This window comes from Parasteatoda tepidariorum, chromosome 4 (assembly GCF_043381705.1).
Source record: "Parasteatoda tepidariorum isolate YZ-2023 chromosome 4, CAS_Ptep_4.0, whole genome shotgun sequence".
Classification (NCBI taxonomy): domain Eukaryota; kingdom Metazoa; phylum Arthropoda; class Arachnida; order Araneae; family Theridiidae; genus Parasteatoda; species Parasteatoda tepidariorum.
Window position 1 is genome coordinate 73685796 of NC_092207.1, and position 24796 is coordinate 73710591.

The 24796-nt window shown below is 28.0% G+C and overlaps 2 protein-coding genes across 4 annotated transcripts in view; both read right to left on the reverse strand.

Moving 5' to 3' along the window:
* LOC107445101 (heme-binding protein 1) overlaps positions 1 to 3932 on the reverse strand; it is a 16906-nt gene extending 12974 nt beyond the window's left edge. Inside the window, exons 1-2 of one of the 2 annotated variants that reach the window (XM_043040110.2) lie at positions 3794 to 3932; positions 878 to 972 (exon numbers count right to left, since the gene is read on the reverse strand). In XM_043040110.2, coding sequence (XP_042896044.1) covers positions 878 to 972; positions 3794 to 3851 — 153 coding nt within the window. In that variant the 5' untranslated portion in view covers positions 3852 to 3932. The remainder of the gene's footprint in view (positions 1 to 877; positions 973 to 3793) is intronic. The other variant, XM_016059434.3, reaches the window with a different exon arrangement.
* A 2408-nt stretch (positions 3933 to 6340) lies between these two features.
* LOC107445113 (transmembrane protein 268) lies at positions 6341 to 24091 on the reverse strand. 2 transcript variants are annotated; one of them, XM_016059451.4, is made up of 9 exons: positions 23975 to 24091; positions 21148 to 21668; positions 20245 to 20360; positions 19564 to 19797; positions 17283 to 17393; positions 16206 to 16241; positions 15780 to 15830; positions 14373 to 14480; positions 6341 to 12377 (listed from the first exon to the last, which is right to left on the reverse strand). In XM_016059451.4, the coding sequence occupies exons 2-9, from the start codon at positions 21638 to 21640 to the stop codon at positions 12150 to 12152; spliced, it is 1377 nt and encodes a 458-aa protein (XP_015914937.1). In that variant the 5' UTR covers positions 21641 to 21668; positions 23975 to 24091; the 3' UTR covers positions 6341 to 12149. The 2 variants fall into 2 exon arrangements, with proteins under 2 accessions (XP_015914937.1, XP_015914938.1); XM_016059452.4 differs by having other exon boundaries at positions 23641 to 23983.
* Between the last annotated feature and the right edge of the window lie 705 nt (positions 24092 to 24796).

Here is a 24796-nt window from a genome sequence, read left to right on the forward strand (position 1 = left end):
AATTGAAATTAATTAAAAACTGTCTTCGTTCAACTATGTCTCAAAACCGTTTAAATTCATTGGCCATAATGGCAATTGAAAATGATGTATTGGAAAAGGTTAACTTTCAGGATGTCTTGAACGATTTTGTAACAAAAAAAGTTAGAAGAGTTAATATTTAAGCTTATTGTATGATTTTTTTTAAATGCATATATTAATTACTTATATTCTTTTCGTTTGATTCAATATTTTTATTGAATAATGTGATAATATACCTATGTAGTAAAAAACAGCGTAATTATGAATAAAGTGTTGCATTAGCGAAAAAATATATTAAGAAGTTAGAAGACGGTAGGGGGGGGCCGAGACGAGCATTGCCTAGAGGCCGCGACATGCATAAGCCGGCCCTGAGTATGTAGATAGAGTGGATAATAAACGTGGCAACATATGTTAAAATTTGTTTTAAATATATAAAAAAAGAAAAGAGAACCGAAATAATTTATAAATACTCTTGTTTCTTTAAATCACAAGGAAAAAAAACCTATTTCTTACGAGATTTCAAATTCATATAAGATTTCTTAAACTTTTCTTCAGATTGAACAATTTTCAGGAAAACATTAATTTTCTTTTTCTGGTGTGAGTTATCAATCGAAAAATTATTTGAAAAATGGATGCAAACCCTATTTATAAAGTTTACCCCTACAAAAATGCAATAATTTCAACATTCAAACTGCCAATCTATTAACAGAAAATTCTCAATTTTTTAAAATTTGCTTTTAAGCTTGGTTCAAATTTTTTTAACTTTGGTACAAGCCACAATTAACCCAACCATACATAAAATTCAAACAGTGAAAAAAATCACTACATTTATAGAGCAATAAGTTTATACAATACTTACACAGAACGATGGAATATAAAGCGGATGCATGTCCAACGTCCAACCGAGTTGATGCTCTATGGAATAAACACTGAGGCGATCGGGATCATTCCTCCCTATTTCAAGGTTGAAGAGGTCAATTTAGTTGATGATTGTTCCAAAAGGATGTTTAATCTTGTTTTATTTTAACACATGATGATAAATTGGCGGTATCCTATTTGCCGATTTATTACTCCCTAAATCACAAAGTAATTTCCTCTGTTCTAATTGCAACGCACCTGATTTGCGTTGCAACTGGAAGTTTCTGGGACATTTTTCTGTCGAAACTTGGAATATTGCGTAGTTAAAAAAATGTTCTAAATGATTATTGATACGTTGATTCGGTAGGTTGACTGATTTGTAGCAGTCTAAAAAACAAATTATTTTCAGGAATCGAACTCAACAAACGAACAAAATATTTAGATAGTGTCAGAAGCATTTTAGATTACATCAAAATTAACGGTTTCGTGCGTCAGAGAAGATTATATTGATCTAATTTTTATCAAGCAACGCGTTATTTAGAAAAATTAAGAGCAAAATTTGAAAGATATAATTAAATGGTGGTGATAAGTCACATTTCCGAGCATTTTACGCACGATGAGCAAAATAAGAAATGTTGAAAAAATTTCTAACGCTGTAATTAATTTTCTAACGCAATAAAGGCAGAAAAATGTAATGCAGTGTAAAAATATGTAACTTATAATTTTCTCCGGATATAGTATTAAAAATGGAATTGTTAGCTCAAGCTAAAAGAAGAAATTGTCCATTGCAATGCCTTATCACTGTCTCATAACAACTTATTAGTTATGTTTTTTCCGTATAAAGTTAGACTTATTTTGTTAAATTCTCAACATCTTATTATTTTTATTTAATAATTAAAAAATTTAAATAATGAACAGACAAAACTAAGCAAATAATTTCATAAAAAAATGTAGGTGAGGGTAAAAAAAATAAAAAAAATTTCTAAAAATAACACTATGCTAGAACGATGTGGTCCCCACAAATTAACTTCCTTATTCTAAATTTCCTTTTTTAACTTAATTTAAATTTAAAATAAGAAATAAATATATAAATATAAAAGTTAAAATCTATACCTAAAAATAAAATAAATAAGAGCAAAAACAATTATATACTACGTATTAAAAGTAAATTCTGAAAGGGTTTAATTGATACAGAATTATTTATATTTATCTTTGCTTATAATGCATCGATATTTCACGATCAACAAACGTATATATGTGCGTGTATGTATAAATGGTGTTCCGTAAATGTTGCGACAAAGTTTTAGGGAAAGTAGGGTACATCATAAGGATTGTGAATTACCTAGGAAACCATGACCGGAAATGTTATCGTATGCCGCTAAGAGCGCTTTCCTATATTGAACTGTTAAATGGTGTGCCTTTGAACATCAGGAACTTTTATTTATCTAAATTATCTTAATTTTTTGTTTTCTATTAATTATTGTCAAAAACTTCTTTCAAATAGGTACAGTATTAGCTGTTTTATCGATTTGGTGACTAACTGGACAAGCTCACCTCATCATTAAATTACGATAGAACAGCATTTTTAAGCCTATTTCAAGGGAGATTTCGACAATAGCTAATATTATTGAGCCGTGGTGGTTCAGAGGATATAGCGTTCGCCTCCCAATGAGGTGAACCGGGTTTGAATTCCAGCGATGGCTGGTCGATACAAATTCCGCACCCAGCTGGCACCGGCTACAGTGCTAACGTAAAGTATCCTCTGTGGTAGACAGATCTGGGGTTAGAGTCCCCTAGATGTCAGGCTAACCATGGGAGGTTTTCCTCACCATGCAACACAAATGCATTTAGTTCCATAAAAAAGTCCTCCACGAAGGTAAATTTCTCCCAATACTTGATCCAGGAGTTCCCTTGTTTTATGAATTGAGTTCAAAATTACAAGGATATAGAGTTGAACATTAGTAAAACCCAAAAAATTGGGTTGGCTGCTCAACGACGGTTATAAAATAAAATAATAGCAATATGAAATTAAAATATTTAAAAAAAATAAAAGTGCAAGTTCAAAGGCACAAGGTTAGCATGTCCATAATAGGAACGCGCCCCTAGCAGCGTAAGATGACATCTCCCGTCATGGTTTCCGAGGTAATTCTTAATCCTTACGATTATTTATAGTATATATATCAGTGAGACGAAAAATTAAAAAAAATTACCAATAATCAACCTTATATGCTGCTGACTTAGCGTGAAAGCATTTTCAATTAAACCACACTGTTCAAACGATTTTAGAGATTTCGCCAATTGTCCATTCTTATCGTTGCTATGGCGACAGCTGCTGCTTGATAATTTTTTTAGAATTCTATCTTTCACTTTTAATTTTGTTATGCATAAAGTTGGTGAGTTTATTTTTGAGATATGGGACCAGAAAGATCCCATAAATACTTCTTGAGTTGTGAATAAAAGAGAATTTCATCATTCGAACGATATTTTTGTTTTTATTGTTTTAATTAAGAATCATAAATTCTAACCTATAGTTCAAACTGGATCATTTTCAATACTAACTCAGGTGAATATTATAAATAAAGAGGGTTCAAACTGATTGACATGGTCCCAAAAGTTAGAGTTGAAGCAAGAAAAAAACGATGCCAAGGCCTAAACTTACCGAAGCTGAAAAAGCCAAAACCAACGGAACGTAGGCGGGAATACCTTAAGGCTTAAGCTTTACACACTATCGGAAAAACGAAAGGATTCCATTCGCAAACGCAAGCATGAAGCCCATCCCTCACAAAAGTACCAAAGTGGTTGAGATAATTGAACCCTACAGAAGAGCGAATGGTGGATCTCCGAACCCATTTCATGCGAATACGAGAACTGGTTGTTGATCATCAATTAGGTATAAAAGGATTTATTGTCAACATACCCAATGACTTGCACAAGACCGTAGACTGTCTTCCACGCAATATAAATGATTTATTCATGTAAAATTGAAAAAAAGCCTAGCTTTCAAATCATATTTCATGTATGAACTTGTGAATCCGAAACGGATGAATGATGCAGCTTACAATCTCCTTCAAACACCATTGCACCAATCCGAAAATGTTAATATTGATCTCGATTGGCTGTTCAATGTCTATTCCGTCATCAAAAGAATTTACGCAGAATGTGTCTGAGCTGCATTCAAATATGTCTGCGAAACTGTGTACCCAGCAGTTCAGGATTAACAGTTCAAGATGTCCAAGATGAAAACACAATAACGTTGCTTTTCCAAAAAAAATTTTACTTCAACCATTTTGCCAATCGCCTTGCGAGCGATCACAATTTTTTTTTTTTATACATAATTTTTTACATTTGAACCACATCCAAACATATTTTTTTTTGTTTTGTTGCTACAATATATTTTAACATTTAAGATATTATATGAGAATGAATAAATAATTAGTTACATATATTTTGTATTTTAACGTTTAAAATATAAGTGTTTATTTTTTAAACACTAGGTTTTTAAATAAATCCATTTCAATGGCATACGGAGGCGAGGGGATACCAGGGGCAAATTTCATGAACTCATTTTAATGCTAATGCATGAAGGAATTATAATACTTATATATTACAAGTGCAGTAAATGAATAACCAAATTATTTCTGGTACTTAATTGTGGATAATAGGTAATTATGGATAATTTTTACCACAATAGAGATATTGTGGTAAAAATGTTTTTCTGACTCTCAAAGAGTGATAAGTAACAATATTATTCTTTTCTTGAAATATATTATTGCTAACAAAATATTCTTCAGTTTCCTTAGTGTCAAAAATAATTCAATTTTAATAGTATCAAATGTTATTATTTTTTTATTACAAAAAATTTAATAAATATATTTAGATACATTAGTTTTTTTCTTCTTCCAAAAAAGCAGGATGAAAAAAAGTTTTTTATTATATATATGATGTAATATTTTGTGATGAAAAAAAGCTTCTAATGTTAAAAAAACGCTTGCAAAAACTGGGGAAAATTAGCTAAGTCAGCAACATTATGTTAGTGTTACATATGCTTTGTACTTTTTATTATTAAAGTTCACGGAATTAAAAATTATTTTTAAAATTACATTTTATAAGCACTACTGTACATATAAAAACATTTTTCGAAAAATATTACACCCAAAATTTAATATAAAACCATTTTCAAATGAATCCTGCTTCGCGAATAATTTAAGAATTATAGACTATCATATTAGCACTCTAAATATATGCTGGAGACTAATGCTTTAACTTATGAGGGGATATGTTGGACAAAATGAAATTTTTTTTAAATTATGAATAAAATTTTATGTTCATATATGGGTGATTTAAGAAAGTATGAAACCCGTATTTTATTATGAAACCAGTTTTAAATGTCTACCACATTGCAAAAAATTAAAAATTTTCTAAAATGTTCACTTTTTGTCAGCGTTACACATGCTCTGAATGTAGCGCGTTTTAGACTAAATAAAATTTCAGCTTAAGCAAGTTTAAGTGGTAGTCCATTAATCACTCCAACCGAAAAGGGAGAGATTACGCATGTGCTACTTAGGGGAGATGGGACATAGTTCCTTGGCTAGGACAGATAGTGTAGTGCTCATCGAAGTCAAAATGGAAGCTGACAAAAAGTAATTAATCCTTTTTAGCAAAAGTTGCTTTCTTGCTTCTTTTATAATTTCAGTAATTCTATTTTATTCACTTTTCTTGTTAATCATCTATATCTAAATTGATTAATAATCAATTAATCGTTTAAAAATGAGATATTCGCTCTCGATATTATAACAGCTGTTAACAAAAATATTACGTAAACAATATGTAAGTGCAATTATTAATGTTTTTGAATGAATGGTAATTATTATTAATGACATTTTCGTCAACGCATGTGCACATTCTCGACTGTTAGAGAGTTGAAAAGAGTTGTTAGTTGCAGGTGGTAATTTACGCCGCATCAGAGCTGCACAATGGGCTATTGGCGACGGCCAGGAGAACATCTCTGAGGATGATCCGAAGATATGCCACCATAATTATTAATTTTGATCCTCTGCGGAGGGGATGACTCCCCCGCTTTGGTTGCCCAATGATTTGTGAGCGAAGTCGAGAACTTCACCATAGAACAGTTTAACCAGGAGCGATACCGCACACCTTTATAATCTGATCAAAATGGTCACCCACCCGTGCACTGACTGCAGCCAATGATGCTTAACTTCGGTGTTCTACTAGAAATCATATCTTACGATCAATGCACTGTGTTAAATGTTACAACTGTTGTTTAAATTTAAGGCAGCATAACAAATACTACTTAAATTGAGAATTATAAATAGTGCAAAATAATTGAGTGCAAACTCCCCTAGTGTTACCTTTTGTTCAAATTATTGTAAACATATTGATTTAGCGAATATTTTGATCAGGAAATATTTTCCTTGTCATATTAAAGAGACCATTGATACAATAATCTTTTGTATAAATCCCTCTTTATTCCGAATAAAACAGTTACAAAAAGATATGAAATTTGTATTACACACATTTAAAGATGACAAATATATCAAATTCTCTCTATAACATCAATAAGTTTATCACTGAACCTGAACATAACAACGGTGAAGTTTAACCCTTTCACATCTAAATATATTCCTTAGCTTTCGAATATATATATATTTTTCTCTAGTTATTAGGTGAAAAACAAAAAATTTTTATTTAAAAAGTTTGCAGAATTTTATATTCATATTATTTTTTATACAGATAAATGAATGTATTCCATATTTAGCTGAGACAATTATTATATATTATTTTTAAATTATTGAAAAAAAAATTGCAAAAATGCAAATAACTAAATTACAATATTATAAAAAAAGATCACCTGTTTATGACATTAAATCACCTTTCATCAGTAATTTCTATTTTTAAAAAGAAGTGCAGTGTGATAACTACAATGAAAACTATACTATAATACTGTGATAATTAGATAAATGTGATAATTAAAAGCAAAGAAATAAACTTAAAAAAAAATAACTTAAGAGTCCCATAAAATTGTATTGCTATAAAGCAAAATCAGGTGTGAAAGGGTTAATAAAAGCTTAGTTATCAACAAATAATTGAAGAGGTAATTTGATGAAGGACATATATAACAAGTAAAAAAAATTTTAAGTCGAAATTTGAAATCTTTCATACTAGTATATCAGTTGATTCAGCTATTGCAGCACTATTGTCAATATCACAAAACAGACCTTTCATAAGGCACCTAGCCAATTTTTTATTTAATGAAATTAAGTTTTTAACAATTTTCTGAGGTACAAAACACTATGCTCTATGTTTCATTTTCTAAAGCTACAAAACACTATGTTCTAAGTCTGAAAATAACAAATATGGCCAGTTAGAAAAGGCACTTTAATAGTACAATTAAAGATATAAAAAAAAAAAATCTTATAAGTAGTTCTGGAAAAGTTAACATTTATGACATAGAGCCTTTTATTTCTGATATAGATATAACTGTAATCATTTTTTTTTACAATAAGTTATAAAAAATTTATTTACAAAGTAATTATAAAATATTAAACTTATAACCAGTATATTTAAACATTTTTATAAATAATAAAAGGATTAGAATAATATTGTTACATTTAATTTTTTTTATCTCCAACACACACTTACCTCTACAATTCCATAATATTAGAATTTATAAAGCCGTAACATGCTTTATAAGAGTCTTGCTACATTAAGTCATATGCATATACATATAAAACAAATGCCTACAGACTACATTTGTAGTGACGTAATTATCTAAAAAAATGATAATACTTTTTAAAAACCAATTTTATACATAAATTTTGAAATTAAAGTCGATAAAAAATATCTTTTTGGATACACAAACACAGGATAATCCTAATTAAAACTCTAAAGAACATGCTACTAATGGCAAAAGAAATGATTTACTAATAGAATTAGATCTAATGTAAAATAAATCATAGAATATCACATGAGAAAAGTATCATAAAAAATATTACTTGTAATTTTTAAATGAATAAATTTGAGACACACAAAAGCAATGTTAAATGAAAATGCTAAGGCTAGTTGTAAACATTCTATCATTGTTGAAATTAACACTTTATAGTAAATAATATTCTATTTTTATTACTGTTTGGAAATTGCAACGTTTATTCATAGCTCTTATATTAAGTTTTGTACATCTTTAGCCACCCTGTCAATTAATAACATGGAATAAAACGTTAACAAAATAATAATAATAATTACAATTTTGTGAAAATGAAAGTACTCAAGAAGTAATTATTTTTTTACATACTTCAATGCTGTATTGTGTAGGCTTATAAAAATATGCAAAAGCTGAAAACAATTCATTTGAATGATTTACATAAATTGTGGAAAATCTTCTCCAATTGTCGATTTTTGAAATCATTGAATTATTTGTCCAGTTTAAAGTCTAAAAAATTCTGTGCAACTGGAAAGTATATAAATAGTTTAAAAATTAAGTTTTGCTTTGAATTTAAAGCACTCAAGTGGTGGTTATTTTATTTTTAGTCTAAAGAGTTCAAAAAGCACCTTTAAACAAAATAATACATATTTTATATCATAAAGTTAATGAATAATCAAATGAATAAGTACAGAGTGAATCTAATGTTAAACTATTAGAAAAGGTCAAACAAATAAAAATGCAGAAAAATTATATTTCATGAAATAGAACCATTTCATGAAAAATAAACAGTTTTGATGGTTGAAAATAATCAGATTTTGTTTAGTTTATTAATTCCATAGTTGGATGAAAAAAATTAACAAACTATACCATAAAGTATAAAAACCTTTCTTGTTTCATGTGTAAAGCAATTTTTTTATATAGAAATCTATACACATATATTTAAATTGAAAGCATGATATTTTATTTGTATTAGTTTTATACAAACAGAATAAAGAATCACTGGTTTTTAATTAACCAAAATAAATGGTAATTTTTTTTATTTTAAATGTCAATTGTAAATTTAAAATGATAAAAAAAATTGATACATCTTTACAAAAATGATTTAATGAGAAACAGTTATTGGACAAAAAATACATATGATATAGCTACCAGAGTAATAACAGTTTCAAAAATATCCATTAATGTAGTTTTTTATTATTATAAAAATGGGTGAGTTAATAAATGGGAAATTCGAAATTTCATGCTAAAAAAATTTTTGGATGTTACGAAACAGTTCCTGAACCTATTTTGTACATTACAACTAGAAAAATCTTTTTTAAAAATAAAATATAGTTAACTTTTAATTTGTTTTAATTTAAATTATTTATATAAAAAATATTTATTTTTCTTTGTAATTTATGTGCATTGTATGGCAGTAAAAAATAAAAGCTCATATTAGATTTGTAATTTTTTTTTATTATCAAGATTTAAGATTTTTAAAAAGTACTATGATTAATTTTAAAGAACATTTTTTTAATTATTTGCATACATTACACTGTAATAAAATTGCAAGCTCTTTATACACTTGAAGTTTTTTATTGTTATCAACATTTAAGATTATCCACAGTTATTGAGATTAATGTTTGGTTGTAGAAATAGAATTATTTAGGTTGATAGAATTTGGTATATATTTAAAAAAATAAGCTCTGAATGAAAAGCATCAATAATAAAGTTATAAAATCTGCAAAATGCATTTTATCTTTATTAATAAGTGAAACAAATTAATAATTTAATATATATATAATTAATTAGTTATTGTTTTTTTACTCTAAAAATATTTAAAGGATATTAAACACTTGGTTTATTATTTTCCTACATGGAATATTATTTAAAGAGTAACAAGTATATTTATAAATAAGTGTAATTATGATAACAATTAAAAATACAATGCAGTGTAAGAAAATTTTCAAATTTAACATAATAAATAAATGTCCAAATACACCTTCTAAGGGTTAGAATGAAAAAATAAATGTATTTTCAGTAAGTGGGAAAAAATTATTTTAGTTACTTGACTTTTCTAAAACCAGTAATAAAATTTGAGAAAAACAATAATCCTGATAAATAGCAAATCATACCATATGAAAGGACAAACACTTAAATCAATAACAAAGACAAAAAAATCACAACCCTCAACCATAACATTATATAGTAAAAACGAAATTACCAATTTCAACAAGAATATAAGAAATTTCAGGACAAATAATAAACTAAAATAAATTTGTTTAAAATAAAAATCACAAATAAGATTTTAAAAAATCGATCACATACAAATTTTGCATAAAAACTTTTAGAGATAAAAATGATTTTCAATACTTTTACAAACCTCTTTTTCAGATAAAAATAATTACAGATAAAAGTGATTAAATACTATTACAAATAAACATAACTTTTAATACGTATATGGACCCTGATTTCAACATTTACTAATAATAGATAGTTAATTAAATAATAAGTATATTAAACAATAAATGCTCTGGAAATGCCATACTTATTAAATACAAAATAACATGAATTTAGCTAAATTCAGAAAATTAGTTTAGTAAAATTTTTTACAACAGCTTTGTTTCTAATTGAAAATACTGAATTATACATAATAATTCTATTGAAAATAATATATATAGTTCTATTAAAATTCATAAATTACTTAAATCTTATACAAATTTAAGCAAAAGATAGTTTCAGATCTAAAGCCTCAAAACCAAATCAAATTAAAATATTAATCATAAAATTTTCCTTTTGACAGTTAACAGTTTATTAAAAAAATATACTTGTTTTATAATATGTTTTAATATATTATACGTGTATATAATATGCTTTGGAGAAAAGACAAGCTACAATTTAACTCTTATTATTTTATAATTTAAGCTAGAAAATTTTAATTTTGAGACCTGCTCGCAAGAAAAACAAAAAAAAAGCTAAATTAATATCATAACAAATGTTTAAATCATAGTCGCAATCATAAATAAGTACTCAAAACTTAAGAAAATACTGAATTTTTAAAAATAAATAAATAATAAAATCACCGGAAAAACATTAAAATTTTTTCATGCAAACATCAATTCATAAAATATTTTATGATTGACTTATAGCTTATTAGTATTGAAATTAGACCACATTAAAAACTTATTTTTTGTTTTGAAGAAAAAAAAGTTACAAATTAATTTTAATAATTTTAGCTAACATATTTTAATTTTGAGATCTGCTTTCAAGAAAAACAAAATGAGCTATATTAATATCATCACAAATGTTTAAATCATAGTTATAATCATAAATAAGTATTCAAAACCTAAGAAAACAATGCATTTCGTTTTACAAAAATGAATAATAGAAAAATCACCGGGGTAAACATTAAAAATTTTTCCTGCAAACATCAATTCATAAAATAATTCATGATTTACTTATTTGTATTGAAAGTAAACCACATGGCTTAAAAAAATTTTCTTATTATACAAATCATTTGCTTTTATCATTTTACAAAGAGAGTTTCAGAATAACTTGCACAGGTATTTAAGATATAATAGAATTTTTATTTATAAAAAACCCTAATTTAATTAAAATCAGATCTTTTCTTATTAACAATAAATAGCTGTACATACTATAACATGTATATTATACAAATATAAATATTTATTCAAATCATTATGTTTGCAAAGATCACCATTTCCTATGAGTAAAGTTCCTTGCAAACCCCAGAAGTTTTAAATGTATAAAATCACATTTCAATTGATATGGACGGTTTTATTGTAACAGCAATAAATATTTTTATTCATTATAAAATAACATGATTTAAAAAAAGTGTTTAATACAATAGCAATATTTTCTGATTTAAAGTGTAACAGCTTTAAATTTTTCAAATGTATAAATATATTTAAATAGATAGTATCACAATTATATTTAAAATTATAAAATACTGATCATACCTATGAACATGTTTCAGAAAATGCACCGGTTAAAATTGCACCATGAATAATGACAACAATTTGCAGAGGTATTGTATATTCACAGTAAAAAAACACTTAAGTACCTCCAAAAATCAATCTTCATAAAAAATTTTGATTGAAGTATTAATGTCATATACAAAAATATAACTCCAAGTCATAAAAGCAATTATTTTCACCCGACATTCATTCGAATGAATAATGTACATCTACGTTCCATTTAACAAATAACTTCAATTTGTTATAAGACTATGCTGATAATATTGGTGAATATTTTTTTTTTAAAAATGGAACATGCACACGTATTAAAAATAACGAATATTACTTTTAAATATAAATAATAGAAATTAGAAGTACTATGAGCAGAGGTCTCTAATACTGCATTTCGTCGTAGGTTTAAAACGAAGATGCTCTTCGATAAATTGGCAGGGACATCTTGCAGAATCACAATGTCGGGGTGGCGTCGGAGGTCCAGTTTCAACTGTACCATCAGGATGTAAAGGCAATCTTAAATCTAAACGTTTTCTGACAAATTCTTTAACCCAACGCTGACTGTATCGCAAGAGAAGTTTTTCAGCATATTTCTATTAAATAAAATGAAACATTATGTAGTAATAAAAAATTAACAGAGAAAAATTACATTGAAATTAAAATCCCATTAATGGATTATTTGCAACAGTCCAGTCCCTTAATTAATCATTAGTAATGATCTGATGATAGTAAAGGAGCTTTGGTGCATTACGCTAGCACAATTTAGATTGCAGAAGCAGTTAGTGGTATTATTGGGATGTCTCTACACCATGTTCATGAGAATTTTATGCAAAAAAAATTTTAATTTATACTTTTTCATTATTTATGTTTTTCTTTTAATATTTTTTGTACATACAAACATTTAATGATGTAATATTATTAGACAGCACAATTCTTTGCCAAAAAGGAAGAAAATAAAAGGTTCCTAGAATTAAATTAGGAGAAATAATGCTTTATAGTTTTTAAAACTTTTATGAGTGTTTTCTAAAAATTTAAAGCAATAATATGATGCGATTTATAGTTTTGAGTGAGTAATTTAAAACTACATGTCTCTCAGTTTTGAAATTTCTTAAAATCTTATTTTAATTATCCGTCAAATCAGCTTATTATCCCGCAAATCTGTTTATAACAGTTTCAACGGATTTGCAAGATGATAAAAAATTCTTTTAACTTTAATTGCATAAAAATAAAGATTCTTATCAAAAATTTAAAAACAAGTAACTGTATACTATTTAATTACTTATCAAAAAATTTTTATTGCAGAATTGTTAAAGCATAATTTTGTCACAAAAAATTAATGGAGAATCTAAAATACAGCACACTTTATATATGAAATTGTGATTGGGTGGTGCCTTGTATTTTACATACATCAAAAGATACTACCAAATAAAGTAAATAGCCATTATTGGTTTATGAATCTAAATACAGCAAACTTTATATATGAAATTGTGAGTGGGTGGTGCCTTGTATTTTACATATATCAAAAGATATTACCAAATAAAGTAAATAGCCATTATTAGTTTATGAATCTAAATACAGCACACTTTATATATGAAATTGTGAGTGGGTGGTGCCTCGTATTTTACATACATCAAAAGATACTACCAAATAAAGTAAATACCCATCATCAGTTTGAATAAAATTTGTTATTTTCCAGGTTTTGGCCAAAAATTGCATTATTCCCAGACAATTCCCTAACTTTCTTTTCTCCAAAATCAAATTCCCTGATCATTCAAGGTTTTCCATACTCTGTGGAAACCCTGAGTAAAAAATAAAATGTATTGAACTAAAAAAAAACTAAAGTAAACTAGAAATTCGAACAGAAAGCTCTCACCATATTCATCTATAACAAGAGTATAACAGTTTTATCATATCAGACCAAGATGTCAGAACTAATAAAAATTGTAGGAAATTCTTCAGTTGAAGATATACAGTTTAAATCTTATATTTCTTAGTCCTATAATGGATAATCCACAACACTTTACAAAACTCAGTTTTAAAGAAGTTTAATCTAGAATAGTTCTGAAAAATGTTAGGTTCTGATCTTTTAATTTAATCTCTCATGAGCTTGTGGCACTGCAATGATTTCTAGCTTAAGTCAGCCATTAAAATATGTTGTTTTAAATGAATTTTACAGCATAACACTACCATATCTGTACATACAATGTTGGTGACGTTACATTATGGTAGATTTCAAACTACTAAAAATTCATCCAAAAAATTAAATTTTTAGCGAGGAGGATTGAATGTTACTCTAAGTCGTAGAAGACAAAGATTTATAGATAGTCTCAATATTTAAAGTTAAAGGGTATAAAATATAATTTCAAGATATCTAACATATCTAAACTCACCAATCATATTAGTAGAATTTTATTTTTTTAAAATTCCAATTTTTAAATACTATTATACACTGTTAATGAAATAATATTTGTAATTAATATTACTTTATTTACTGAAAGCTCAAAAACACTACATTAATTAAAGTATTCAGAACCTCTATATTTTGGAAATTGAATTATTTTACATTAGATAACTAGAGAGATACTCACTTCTTTTTGACTAACACGAGTGGAATTACTGCCAGTGATAATTATATCTGATCTATCAATATCCATTCTAGACTGATCAATATTAAGCTGCCCTCCATTAGCTGCAGTCTATGATAAATAAATAAAAATTAATAAAAAGAGCAATTTACAAGCAATTAACACTTCAATTTACCGCTAACACAGTCAAACCCATAGTGAACCTTCAAGGGACCAAAATTTCGGTTCACTATAACCGGGAGTTCACTATATCCGTTACGTAGGTAATTTCACTAATGGTTCCCAAACTCCTCCCTTTTATTACACTATATTCATATAAATGACTGAAAAATATTATGTAGTAGCAAAAAATGTGTTATTTTTCATCACTCTTCGTGTTGCATACAAATAAAAATTAGTAATCTTTTGCTGACGAGCAATACTCAACATCAGATATGGAAACACTTCCCGACTCTCAGATAATTTTTCCTGAATTTCTATTCCGTTTTTTAAACCTGTCTAACCTGCCATTCAAGCACATAAAAGTAGTTTCTATCGGTATATGTATTTACTTTGAAGTAGAAATTTCAAAATTATTACAAAGAAAATGGGGGGTGGGGGGAAATCAGTCGAAGACTGAAAAAAGTTCATTATATCCAACTTCCTCACTTTTTTGGTTCACTATATCCACTAAAAATAACATTATACGTGTATAGCAAGGCACGGGACCGAGCATTTCGTTCACTATATCCGGGAGTTCACTATAGCGGGGTTTGACTGTATAGTTTTTTCTTACAGTAGCAGAGCCTCTATATAGAAATTCAACACAATGAAAAATTTAAAACATTTATCTGCCGAATGTGTAGTAAAATATTTATTTTTAAATGTCAATGAGCAAGTTTTAAAAGGCAAGAATATTTAACTAAAAAATAATAATATAATACATAATTAATTAACTGCACAACGAAAAAGTACTTAAATTTAATTAACGGAAACTTAATTAGAGACGATGAAAACTTAACTTATAAAGAAGAAAGGCAAGATGTTAATGTAGAGGAAATAAAAAATTTTAAGTTTGACTTAATTTTGTCAAAAAATTTTTTTTAATGTTTGGTATATTTTTCTTGGCAAGACCAAAATAAATATGTGGTGTTTACCACCATACCATGCTTTCTGAAAATCAGGTACTTTACTACAACCAACAAAAACCAAATTATGGTACTGACAAACTTAAAATATACCAGTAAAACATGATACAGCAGTTAAAATAATTATTTTTTCAGTACCAAATAGAGAAATTTTAGAAAGAGATAAGAGAAATATTGAAGCAGTTAATACCACAAATAGAAAATCATCAAAAGAAAAAAAAATATTATTGCATTTAAAAGTACTGAAATTTTTTTTAGAAATTAATGGAAATAAAAAAATTACCTCTTGAACATTCAATTTTTCTTCATTTTCCAGCATGTCATTTAAATATTTCTGGAAAATAAAACAAATTTTTTATCTATTTATCTGCATTTTCATAGGCTTATCCATGTAATATGAATGAAAATAAACAAACTATAATAGGATATATTTATACTTTCAAAATTTAAATATATCCTATTTATCAATATCTCATAATTTCTATCCATATTTCAATGCTTACAAAAATGCTCAACACTCCTCAACAATAAAAAAAAAGTATAATAATTTTATTGTAATAAAAAATTTTAAAACTCATCCTCAACTGAAAATGTGCAACTAAGATACAGTTTTAGTACTGATTAACTTTCAAATATAAAAAAACAAAACTACACAATAAATGAAGAAGAAATTCAAAACTATGAGAAAAAAAATAAAAACTATACTTACAATGCAATAAGTAGTATCAAAATATACAAAAATGAGCTAAAAGCCGTCAAGGAAACACATTTATAACTGCAGAAATATCACAAATATACATCACAATATATTATTTCCTTAAAAATACTTATAATTGACAAATGCTATTTTGAGCATCCACAGCTGCTAGAAATTTTTGAATCTCTTTCACATGTTTTTATCACAAATTTCAAAATGTCTGCAATAGTATATTAACAGAAATACACAAGTAGAGATATGTGTTAATGGATTCTAGTCATCTGCAGGCAATTATATTTATAATTATAAAACTTGTAGTGACATATTTATAAGCCATACTTTTTACAAAGATTACATTTTTACATCTAACTGCTCTCTCGTATTGTTTCCAGATAGGTACTTTACACAATTATAAAATTTTCACTCAGATAATGGCACAATACCTAGAAACATCTTAATGGTTACAAAGTAAGAGAGGTGTTTTTTCCCCAAAAGCACTTTCCAGAACAATTTGAAAATGTGGCTAATCATTATATTGCTACTATCTAAGAATACAGCTTGAAATGAAACTTTCTAGGCTTGTAACTGTCAAAGTGTTAAATTCTTTGAAAAAATTTAAAACAATCATTTCATTTTGAAGTATATTTTTCCCTTGTGGACTATGAAACTTTATATAACTTATATAATTCAAATTGATTTGATACTAACAAGTACAGAAGGACAAGTCAGTCTATTTTGTAAACAGGCTAGTAGGTCTTACATAATTTCCCATTCATGCTATTTAACTATTAATATCATTAAATGACTTTTTTTATACAACACATATGATTAATAAACAAATCAAAACTAAAACTTTCATACTAGTTTTTTTTTAAGGCGGGGGTGCTCATCTTCTTACTTTTACTTTTTTACTCTTTCATGTGTTTAGAATCACCACCCAAGAACATGGTTTTTATCATTAAGCACGTTTGACAGTTACGTTGAGAGTTACAGATATTTAATGAAATAGATTTAAGCACAAATAAAGGGTAATAAATTAAAAGTTAGATGCAAATTAAGTGAAATTAAAATTTAAAAAAAAAAGGATACATTCACTTTGTGGCAGGATATTTTTCCTCTGTCATCCAGGCCAACCATTATTCTATGCTTATAGAATAATGAATTAACACTAGCCATACACTGTTCCAACATACGATATAGCTAAAAATTATAGAATAAGATATAGAGTAAGACAAATTCAATTTTTAAATACAATTCTTTATTATAAAAACCTTCATCCCCCAATTTTTGTTCAAAACTTTGTACCTTAATAGTACCTTATAAGTATAGTTCTTAAGTTCCTGAAAAGGAGTTTTCTCTAGGGGTGCCACACACACACACACAAAATTATTCATTTAAATATTTATTCAGATCAGTATCACATGCTAATTTTAACTGATGTATAAGCTTTCTAAAAACAATTTCAATCATTCAGTTAAAAGCTACTAAATCAACACTTTAAAAATATTTCATTATCACTAATTTCATAAAACTATTTAAAAAAAATTAAAAAAAACATATTACTTATTAAAATTTTCTAAATGATAATGCTGTTATTCTAATTCACTAATGTTATTCCAATTTATTGCAAAAAAAAAAAAGAAAATTAAAACATTTTAATATATTTTTAATTATTCTTGCGAAATTATACAACAGCTAAATATTTATATTTTATTTCATTGCAAAAAATAAAACTTTGAATTACTTCAAATTATCAACAATTTCTTTAAATCATATTATTGAATGATTAAAATCTGAAGCAACAGAATTAAGTTATTTAATAAAAATAAAAGATGAATAAAATTAAAGGCAAACAATAGGAAAATATAAATTCAAAAGTAAAATTATTAAATTTATTCTAAGTTTACGTTAAAGTTATGTCAGTTTAAAATAACTATTACAAATCAAACAACATGAAAATCATAATGTGTGAAGAAACCATGAAATTTCAATAATTCAAGCGATATTCCTGTATTATGTCAAGTGACAAACCTAATATATATGGTATTCCAGGTAAATGCAAGCACATTCTTCTGCAATTAACATCTGAACAGGAAATAATACATACCATTTGAAACTTGATTTTATACACTAATATTAACAAATTAATAGCCATGGTATGAGACTATTACAACATAACAAGAAGGTATATCAAAAAATCTGTATACCCTGAATAGCAAATTCACAAAAGTGATACATAAAAGTCTAAATTAATCCTTTTGTGACAGGAAGAGCAAACGGGCGCTCATCGCTGAGGCCGGTAGTCTCTCTCGCGAGTGTCTGTCAAGGGACGGAGGGTTTTTTGCTGTTAAGCCTAAATCCATGAAATTACTTAAATATAAACGCATTGCTTAATAATGTTCTGTAGAGTACCTAAATGGCATATGCTTTATATATTTCTATAAATACTTTATTTACTTAAGTTATTTATTGTTTAAATATATATTTTACACATTTTATTTTCATTATGTACTTACCATTTAATAACTTTTAACATTATGTATCTGAAAACTAAATATACGACTTAAAATTCCTTCTTCGTATGAAAAATGTGAAAACACTAACATTCAACTAAAAACTGGACCGCAAATCGAAATATCCAACGCTGTAGAGGAAAAAATAAAACCTCCCCTGTTTACAGTAAAGAAATACCATGTGCGAATTTAAAGAGCCGTCATAAAGCAAAGCATGCCATTCGGAAACATTCCTTTCTCCTTCATTCCCTCCCCCTAAAAACCATGTGCATGTGAGTCACACTACTCTCATTTTGAGTAGAGTGTCAAATCTACATTTATCTGAAACCATATGGACATACAATGCCATCTTCTAGCAAAAATATTATTTTTTTAAACGTTCCAGGACACTGGCACTAATGGGTGACGTTCGGGAGTGAACGAGAAAACGCTCTTGCATGCTGGCGTGTTGGCCGGGAAGTGTGATTGTCGGTGCAAAAGGGTTAATGAATGAGAAAAGGTAACGCAAAATATGTATAATTATGAAAATATTTTTTCTCCAAGAAATGTGAACATAACTTTTTGTTTACAAAATTCAACTAATTTCTCAACAAAAAAAACAAATAGACAGTCTTTCTTCTTTAAAAAAAAATTTTTCCACACAATTATTATTATTATACAATATATTAATTGAAAACTGTGAATTGGATATTAAAAGTTCAATGCGGTTATTTAAAAAGATAATCCATCGGGACTGCCAAAATAAGATTAATGGAACTTTGGCAAACTAATTTGCTAAAATTATTGTGCTAAATTGGCAACAACAAAAAAATTGAATAAAAACATACAACAAACCTATACTAAATATTATAACTAACCTTTAGTTTAATCCACATACAAACGAATATTCCAACCGCATTCACAATGAGCCAGACTAAACCTCCTCCAAACAAAGCCAATCCTCTGATGCCAGAAAACAAAAGGGAAAGAAGAATGACAAAACCCAACATGATCCATAATATAAGGACTCTCTTATAACACACATTGTAGACATTGAAACGGACATCATTGACAAGGACCTGCATTGCTGTCACATAATCTTCAACAGTTAGCTATAGAGAGAATTATGCATCAGTTTCGACAGCCACAAGTGTATTACCGGTTTAAATCGGATTAAATCAAAGTGTCAATTAAAAATCAGTAAATTAAATTAATATATCAAATAGGTAATCATCAAAATGCAAAAATTCCGAGTCTTTATTAAGCTAGAGTAATTCCTTAATACAGTTATAACTCTTTGGTAAATGCAGAGCTATTATTAAACATACAATAACTAAAAATAAGTGCCTACTAAAATAAAAATTTTAATATGAGTAAATAATTTTTCAAATATGAAAATCAACAATTTATACGAAATTAAAATATATATATACAGTAAATTTTGTCCTACTAGATGATTTATCTACAAAAAGATAAATGAAATAAGGGTTATCAATAATAGCTTACATAATCATAATGCATCTAATTAATCTATCATAAAGCATTAATGCAAAACTCACAGTCAAACCTTGAGCCATAAGTTCTTCAGGAACTAACTCTGGCTTGAATTGTGCTTTTGTAACCCAAGGGCACTTTTTATTTACTGGTAGCAAATCCACAATAAAATCACCATTACCTGCAATATAATAAATAATATGCAAGATCATTATAAACGAAAACACAACACTTTTTTTTATAAAGAAAACACAATTGTTAACATTTATGTGATATATGTTTATTTTGACATCTACCATACTTAATTACAGATGCCACAAGGATTATTAGGAGTAAGAGCCATGTAAACACTTTTGTGATAATATGTTTAGATATTAGATTTATCATATTTAATTTTTCTATGATGCTGTAATCAGTAATAACAATGCAACTAATAACGTGCATTTTTCGTGACTGATTCAATGTAAAAAAGAATTAAAAATACTGCCTCTTCTAAAGAAACAAGGGTTTTTAAGAATCGCCTATTGTCCTTTCCAGATTATGAAAATGAACATTTAAAGGTGCATTTTTTAAAAATAATAAAGTATTAATTTTGAAAAAAATTTAAAATAACTTTAAAAATTTTTTAATATTCCATTCAAAAAAAAGCGATACTCATAAAATTTTAACCAGTTGAGAATAATCCTAACAAAGTAAATATTTGTAATGGTAATCAGAATTAAACATATAAACACAGATAATTTTACCAGTGTGTAATTATTATTTAAACAGTCAATTAATTTATTTTAAAATAGAATATGAATAAATAGGCAGTGTTAAGGGATAGCAGTTAATATTTACAAAAAGGGTGCAATTATTGAGATCAAAGAACAAGTAGGATGGGCTGCCCTTCTAGAACGCTTAGGGAAAACACTGGTATAGCACTGGTGTAACTATGCATAAAAACAGCATAAACAAAATGAACTTACGGAAGCCCTGTCTGATTTCATGATTGCATGTTCTCGGATGAGATACGTTTTCCGATAAAGGAATATTTTGCATTGTGTGTCCATTATCACCAACAAAATCTGGAGGACAAGAACTACGAGTTGAGGGTAAAATTTCAGAAGTAGTTTTTCTCAGTTGTCTTGGGGCAGGGGGAGGAGGAATCGCCCCTTTAGGTGAGTTTCTACCAGGAAGAAAATTAGAATGAGGAGGAGAAGATCTGTCGAGTCCGACTTTCGCTTCATGTAAAACTTCAGAATCAATAGAAGTTAATGATTCATTCAAAGAATGTGACGTATTATGGACAGTGTCTACTTGGATAGTTTGAGTCGGAACAATGGTAGCAACTGAATTTTCAGTTTTTTCCTCCTCTTCAAATCTAATCCAAGATTGTTCTGGAGATCTGCCCCTTGGGGCAGGATCTGTATCAAATGGGTTGCTTGTGTCACGAGATAGATTCGTTGAGGGAGATTCCATTTTTTGAGAACAGAGACACAGCACCTACCTAAATTCAAAAATAAACAAATGAAATAAATCAGTTCAAATAATAGAATAATTTACAGTGCCTAAAGTTTCTAGAATATAATGTTAAAATTTTAATTTATATTTCAGGGGTCTGTTCAGAAGAAATTTGGGTCTGTTAACAGACCCTTCACAAAATATCTTTTCATAAAAACGGACCCTTCACAATATATTTTAACTTAAAAACAGACCCTTCACAATATATTTTAACTAAAAAACGGACCCTTCACAAAATGATTTTTCTACAAAATGATTTTTCTTTTAATCGGACCCTTCACAAATTGGTTTATCTTCATTATTGTTTGGTTAATTGAATAAATCCTTCCCAGGGCAGAAAACAAGAGAGATGGATATAAACAAATTAAGTTTCATCTTCGGCATACGATTCTTTCATTATTTGTCCGAAATGAATATTCTGCGCTCAGCAGTATAGGCTAAATACCAAATATTTGTAAGTTGCATCTCTAATTTAAAAGCAGCAAATGCTGTTTATTTTTGAAAATTTAATTTTTTTTTATTATAATTTTACAGTGCTGAGCATACTCTTGTAGCTATTTACAATTTAAAAACTCATTGAAAAAGTTTTTTGCAATAAACAGACCCTATTTGCATAAATTCATAAAAGCAGGACCCTGGTTGAAAGAATGTGAGTAATTTTTTCACAAAAATAGGACCTTTCACAAAATGTTTGGACAGACCCCTGTATTTAAATTGTATAACAATCGGATTGGCAAGAAAGTTTATGCTGCTTTTCAATAAAAATTGAAAAACAAATAATAAATTTCGATAAAAAGTATACGAATGCCACTTCGTTCCACAACTTTTCTACATCATTCAAATACTTTTAAATTATGCCCTTCTCTAAACTCAAGGGTTTTCCAGAAAAAATATTTAATGTATGAAATTTACCATAACCAAACAGCTTTTATTACAATAAAAAAAGAATTGCAACAGCTAAAAGCTTTAAAATTGTTTAAGTAACAAAAAATTTGAAATATAATATTTTAATTTCATGTGAGGTTAATATTAAATATTGTTACTGTCATATAATTTATTCAAGTTATTTTAAAATTTTTGCTTGAACAACCTAATATTTATTAAAAATATATCAGGATATTTCTGCACTGGCTCAGCTACCATTGCCAAGGCATCAAAGAGTCTTTGTACTTGTAATTTTATTTCAGTAATACTTGCCTGAGGCGACTATTAGTTATACCTTTCTAATTTGAACCCGTAAATGACATTGTTCTTATCTTTCTTTTTAGCTTCAAATGTGCCACTACCTGGATTACGGCCAAAACTTGGCGATTTCTGTGGTGCAGATACAAAAAAGGTTATATTCTGAAATATTTTTTAAATTTGACGGCTCCTTTTACTTTGTGGATTTTTGTATACCTTTATAATTCATTACATTTTAATTCCTTATTTGCGAAACACAATTATGAATAATTTGTGCTAAATTTGAATTGAATTGATATAATATAATTGATGTACATGATCAATTATGAATAATTTATTCTTGCAGGGGAGAGAAAGTTAAGAAAATGTCTTCCTAGACTAAAACTGCATTTTTTTATAGATAATTTAAAGAGATATCCGGCTATTCATAACTAATAACCTGTCCTACACATTACTTGACAGAAAGCTTAACAATGCAGAAAAAATTTCTCAATTTAGTAATTATTATATTGATATTTTATAATGTTTACTTTCATCACAATAATTTCAAATTATAGTTGCAAACGAAGCTCGTAGCTACAATATCAGCCGCTCCAGCATATAAATGTCAAACCCAAGCAATAAAATCATCAATCAGCTCCAGCAAATACATATAAATGTCAAACCCAAGTTTCAAGTAACACAAAATTCACATATCACATTGGAAATGATAAAACTAAAATAATGAGATTACTTAACTAAAAGTATAAAATGAGTAATACAAAAAAAAAATTTACCTATGTAAGAAATGTTTATAATGAGCTTTAAAGCAATTGTACTTTTAACTTATGTACTAAACAGAATAATTATCTTTATTTAGCATGTTTTGTGTATAAGAATCACAGTACCAAAATGTAAACAAAGAATTTTTCACATTTAAGGAAAGTTTTATTTGTAAATTAACTTCATTTAACGCTATAAACTAAATAAATTACAGATAATAATGGAACTGTTCAGCAAATGTATTTCACTTTACTAAAATTGAACTACATGCTGAAAAACAATCTAAATTTTAGAGATCCACGTCAATGTCAAATGTAAAGAAAAAGTAAATAATATTTCGTAACTTACGTTGTTTTCGATGAATCGTCTACCAGCGACGATTTACAGTCCAGTTGCGGTTGCAGTCAGGACTGGGTGTGGTTAATAGTAATATAACTTCTGGCTGTTTATTTCTGCATTACTTAATTTCCAACAGAGAAACACAAAATTAAAATCAAAATAGGATATCCATAGACACCGTGAATATCCATAGACGACCAGGTTAAGACATACGAGGTTTATTGTAGGGCAAACCATGAGAAAACCACCATTAAACATAGAAGAGTACGTAGTAGTAGAAGTTCTTTCACATCGCTCTAGAGCTGCACAGTGGAAACATCCCTAAAGATGATCCGAAGACATGCCATAGCAATTTTGATCCTCTGCGTCGGGGATGGCACCCCCACTTCGGTAGCCCAACGACCTGCACGCGAAGTCAAGCACTTTACGGTAGAACAGTTTAACGAGGACTAATACCGCACACCCTCGGTCCCTACGCAGACTGATCCAAGTGGTCACCCACCCGCACACTGACCGTAGCCAGTGATGCTTGACTTCGGTGATCTGCTGGGAACCGTGTCTTAACGATCAGTCCACTGCGGAACCAGTAGAATTCCGAAGTCAAGCATCAGTGGGTGGTCAGTTAGTTAGTGACCATGTTGATCAGCCTGCATTGGGACAGAGCATGCATGGTATCGGTCCTCGTTAATCTGTTCTACCATAAAGTGCTTGACTTTGCGTGCAGATTATCGGGCTGTCAAAACGTGCAGAGGATCAGTAGCTATTCTTACTGAAATTGTATTAGCATGTCCTAGGATCGCCCTCTGATATTTCCTAGATCGTCGCCTATAG